The 4,472-nt window shown below is 47.5% G+C and overlaps 1 protein-coding gene across 1 annotated transcript in view; it reads right to left on the bottom strand.

Annotated features, from left to right (window-relative positions):
- Window positions 1–2,399: 2,399 nt before the first annotated feature.
- FBXO42 (F-box protein 42) overlaps window positions 2,400–4,472 on the bottom strand; it is a 96,119-nt gene continuing 94,046 nt past the window's right edge. Inside the window, exons 9-10 of the mRNA XM_032787582.2 lie at window positions 3,923–4,039; window positions 2,400–3,656 (exon numbers count right to left, since the gene is read on the bottom strand). Coding sequence (XP_032643473.1) covers window positions 2,541–3,656; window positions 3,923–4,039 — 1,233 coding nt within the window. The 3' untranslated portion in view covers window positions 2,400–2,540. The remainder of the gene's footprint in view (window positions 3,657–3,922; window positions 4,040–4,472) is intronic.

Raw genomic sequence — 4,472 nt, 5'->3', positions numbered from 1 at the left:
AGTATTAACACCACAGTGTGGTGTACCACAGGGGCAGATCGCTTTCAGGCAGGTCTGGGTATTGGCTTCAAAGTGTACTTGCTAGTTCATTATTGTCTAATGAGACATTGTGCAGCCTCGTTTGTCAGTCCCCCTCCGCCCTTTATTTTTTTTCAAAAACCAGCATTGCCAACTTTCTAAACCTGCTGAACTTTTACTGGTGTTAGCAACAAGTAGTTTTTGCTTTAGAACTAGATATAAAAACAACAAACCTTGAATCCTGCACTGCGTGGAGCCCCAGCGACTACAACAGGGCTCTGTGTGAGTGCAGCCTATTGTAGAACCGGGGCCAACAAATTTAACAACCCAAAATGTCACATGAAAATTGCAGTCTTCAGAAGCAGCCAGGATCACAGGCTAGTGAAAGTTAAACCTAGGCAGGGTGGCTCCAGGCACCAGCACACCAAGCATGTGCCTGGGGCGGCAAGCTGCGGGGGGTGGCCTGCCAGTCGCCATGAAGGCAGAAGTCAGCTGTCTTCAGCAGCATGCGGGTGGGAGGTCCGCCGGTCCTGCAGTTTGGGCAGCGGGTAGGCCAAAGGCACAGGACCGGCAGATGTTCCGCAGCCGTGCTGCTGAATCCACGTTACCAGCGGACCTCCTGCAGGTGTGCCGCAGAAAGCTGCCTGACTGCCATGCTTGGGGCGGCAAAATACATAGAACCACCCCATAACCTATGGCAAACTGGTGCCCCTTTGTGGATCAGCCGGTCTCTACTGCAATTCTTCCAAGCTGCAGAGAGAAGGAAAGAGAATTCATCCAAAAGTGTACCTCAGTTCAAATCCATTTTGATGTCTTTTGAAGTCTTTGTGGATTTAGGTAAGTGAATTCTCAGCATCAGTGATTACCATGGAGGCTGTTAATGCTGGGCCAGCATTCCACTTCAAACCCTACTTTGCAGGTATTTGTAACTTGGCTGAAAAAAATCCCTTCCAGACTAAAATTTGCCATTTCAGTGATTGCCAAAATATCTTGTACACTCAAAGCTATAACGAGTTCAAAGTAACTGAATACAAAGCACTCTGGAGTAAGACTAAAGGAATAGCAAACTGATAAAATATAATCAGTAAAGGCTGGAGCAGCAGCTTTATAGCTGAATTTCCCTTGCTTTGGTTGGTTGATATTATAATTGTAATGTTACTTTGGATTAATGTTATTTTCTGATGCATTATCCAGCAGGATAACTTTAATGTAAACATGAACCAGGGAATCCAAACTGTAGTAACTGCATAAATTACTAGCTCAAACAAGCTATGAAAGAATCCAATGGGATGTGTGCCTACAGTTTAGCAATGCACTTAAGTACATGCTTAATGTCAACAGGACTTCAGCATGTGCTTAAGTACTTTGAGCAATCTCAGCCCTACTACGCACACGTTCTCTCTGTTTGATAAGCAAAGATGACCTAAGACATCCCACTGCTCCCAGGGCAGTTGTCTGCACATATACAAGTACAGAGTGGAGCACTCTTAAGATAACAAAAGGATCCAGAACAAAATCTTAGGGGGGAAAACTTAGAAATCAAGCCTTAAGGATGCACATAGCCACTGAGTCTCATGAACATCCTAACCACGCATGTACAAATCAGTCTAAAATTGTAACTTCCATTATTGAGCATTTTCAAATGTCAATGATGTATGCACTATTTTGGCAGCTTGCAACTCAACTGTCAGGGGTTCCAAAGTCATCAATCCCAGCTGTTGGTTTGATCTAGTGCAGGACTTTACTTGGTGGGACACTAAAGTGGGCTGTATAAATAACTGACGTCTGGATGATCCTGGCATTTCAATGCCGAACTGTCCTTTCTCCCTTCCAACTCTCCCATTGTATAGGGCAAGAACAGTACTATCAGGCCAAAGCGTTTAGGAAAAAAGGCATCTGTGTCATTTTGCTGATTAAGGATTTACAGTAATGGCTGCAGTACCGGTAGATGTAAAAAAAATGCTGTTTTCCTTATGCAGCCACATTCAACAGATAAGCATGGGTATTTATCAGTGCATACAAGCATACAGCCTCCTGCCTGCAGGTATACAATATGTTCTTCCAAGACCTTTCTTATCAGCATCCCTATAGGGACTGCAATTATAGAGCGAGAGATGAGGGTCCCTCTATACTCCTGAAAAATTCTAAAGTTATTGGATCCTAGAAGTTTTCCCACCCACTCACCCAAATTCTTGGTCTAGTTACCAGCAAAAAAATAAGGCGCAGTGAAGCTCCTGCTAGAACACAGCAACAATTCATCCCATTGGAATGGAGATTTCTCCCCATTTGTAAACAGAATCTCTCTCGCTCATTTTTTTAAATAAGACTTTCTGAACCAAGCCCAGAGCCAGGATCATAGATTGGAAAGTGGAGGGCAGCACTGCAATTGTGTTTGGATTTTATTGGTTTGTCGTTCCCTAGTTCACAGTTTAAATGCCTGCGTGACAGAGGAAGGGTTAAAAAAAGAAAGCCACGGAAAGGGGGTGGGGCAGGAGGGCAGGGGTTGAACAGCTTTTGCCACATTATCTTTTTGCTCGCACAAAGTACAAGGCATTTGTTTTGGGATAGTATTTCACGTTCTGTTTCTTGTCCATGAGGCCACCGAATATGATCAGTTCCCCCCTGCCTTGCACTACGGTGTGTAGGCTGGTCTCTGGTGGCCCCACCACGGAACTGCTATTAAACACTTTCCATTTGACTTGCCCTTTCTCCTTGGTGTCTTTAATGTCCAGCACATACATCTGCATGGGTTTGCAGTTCATGCTTTGATACAAAGGCTTGCCGACATTCAGAGACTGCGGTGGATGGTGGCCCAAGCGACGAGCGATCGGAGGTAAGGAGTGGCTGTCCCCTTGGGCAGAGCCTGGACGTGGTGCTGGTGCCACCTCGGCACTGCTCCCACTCTGGCTACCAGGAGATCCTGGTGAAGACACTAAAGGAGGACTTAATGCTGCTGAACCAGATGCCCCTTTGGAAGACAGGGCCTTGACAGCCTCCAGGCTTCTGCGAAGCGCACCTGGCGACACCGCCCCTGGAAGGGAGCTAGTGACATGAGGTGGGGTATGGATTCCATTGGTCTGCTCTGGGGGATTTCTCATGCTTCCACCAACTGTCCTATTGTCCACAGCATCCATCTGACAGCTAACGGAACCTGGTTTCTGATCCCAATTCAAATCTACAGACCCTAAGCGTAGATCTTTCTGATCTGGTAGCGATCCTCGTCTCGGAGCCAGGGAAAGTCCAATTTTCAGGTCATATCCTTCAGCAGCAGAAGGCGTGCTGGGCGATATGGCCTGTACAGGACTGTCCAGTGAGGCACCCCCCACTGCTGCGGCTCCAGGGGATAAACTCCCACCGTTCAATACAGGTGACCCATCTCCTCTGGATGGGGACAGGCTCCCTTCCCGGGAGCCTGATGGTGTCTGTCTTTGTGCTCTGGGTCTCAGGGTGCCCCAGCGGCCATTCACACAAGGAGCTTCGTCGGCATTCCTGACTGGAGATTGAGAGCGGTATTCCCGTGTTTCAGGAACCAGGGCTGGCGGTGTGGCACTGATAGGAGACGGGCGAGAGTTCAAGCTGGGGCTGAGTGGAGCTCTCCCGCTGGGAGCCTGGCTGAAGACCACAACGCACTGTCCCACCTAAAAGACGAAAAATGAGCGCACTGTAACAAACAGCTGCAGAGATCTTCCTAAACCCCCACGGCTGTGTTAGTGCGTTGTGGAAAAACGTACGCTGGAAACCAAACATGCAGTGAACCAGCAGTCACGAGATATTCCACATGAGAACACCCTAGCAGAGACCATATCATGTTAATGATCCAGGAGATCTGACTCAAATAAATAAGCTTTCCTTCCTGACAAATTCCTCCTAGTAATACCACCCGGCCCCATTTCCAACCCCTTACCCTGCACGCAGGATGGCACCATAGTTCAGGGGCTCCGTGGTCTTCGTTTTCCACTTTCAATGGCTGCCATGTCCAGGGACTGGTGCGCATGTGCAGTAGCCAGGCATCCTTAAACAGCTGCAAAGAAAAGTGTGACAAACCCAAAACTTAGGCTTAGTGCAGAGAGCTCTTCCCCAGAAACAAAGATTTCCAGAAGCCATCTGCCTATAGATGGCAAGGAATCCTGGCCTGGAAGTGAGAGCACAGGATGGGTTCTATCCCTGACTACCACCATGGAATTTTAAGGGCAACTCACCTCTCTGTGCCTTAAGTTTCTCACCCAATCAGGGATAATTCTGGCCTATCGCAGAGGGGATGTTTGTAAACTGCTCTGAGATCCCTGCATGGGTGCTAGAGACCCGGAATGTATTTCATGATGAGTTATTTATGGGCAACTATAGCACGGGTGACTGTCATAAGTAGATAGGTAAGGTAAAGGTTAATTTTCTTTTGCCTGTAAAGGGTGAACAAAGGGAACCAAACACCTGACCAGAGGACCAATCAGAGAACT

This window comes from Chelonoidis abingdonii, chromosome 23 (assembly GCF_003597395.2).
Source record: "Chelonoidis abingdonii isolate Lonesome George chromosome 23, CheloAbing_2.0, whole genome shotgun sequence".
NCBI lineage: Eukaryota > Metazoa > Chordata > Testudines > Testudinidae > Chelonoidis > Chelonoidis abingdonii.
Note: the sequence above shows the minus strand (reverse complement) of the source record. Positions and strands in the feature narration are given on the sequence as shown.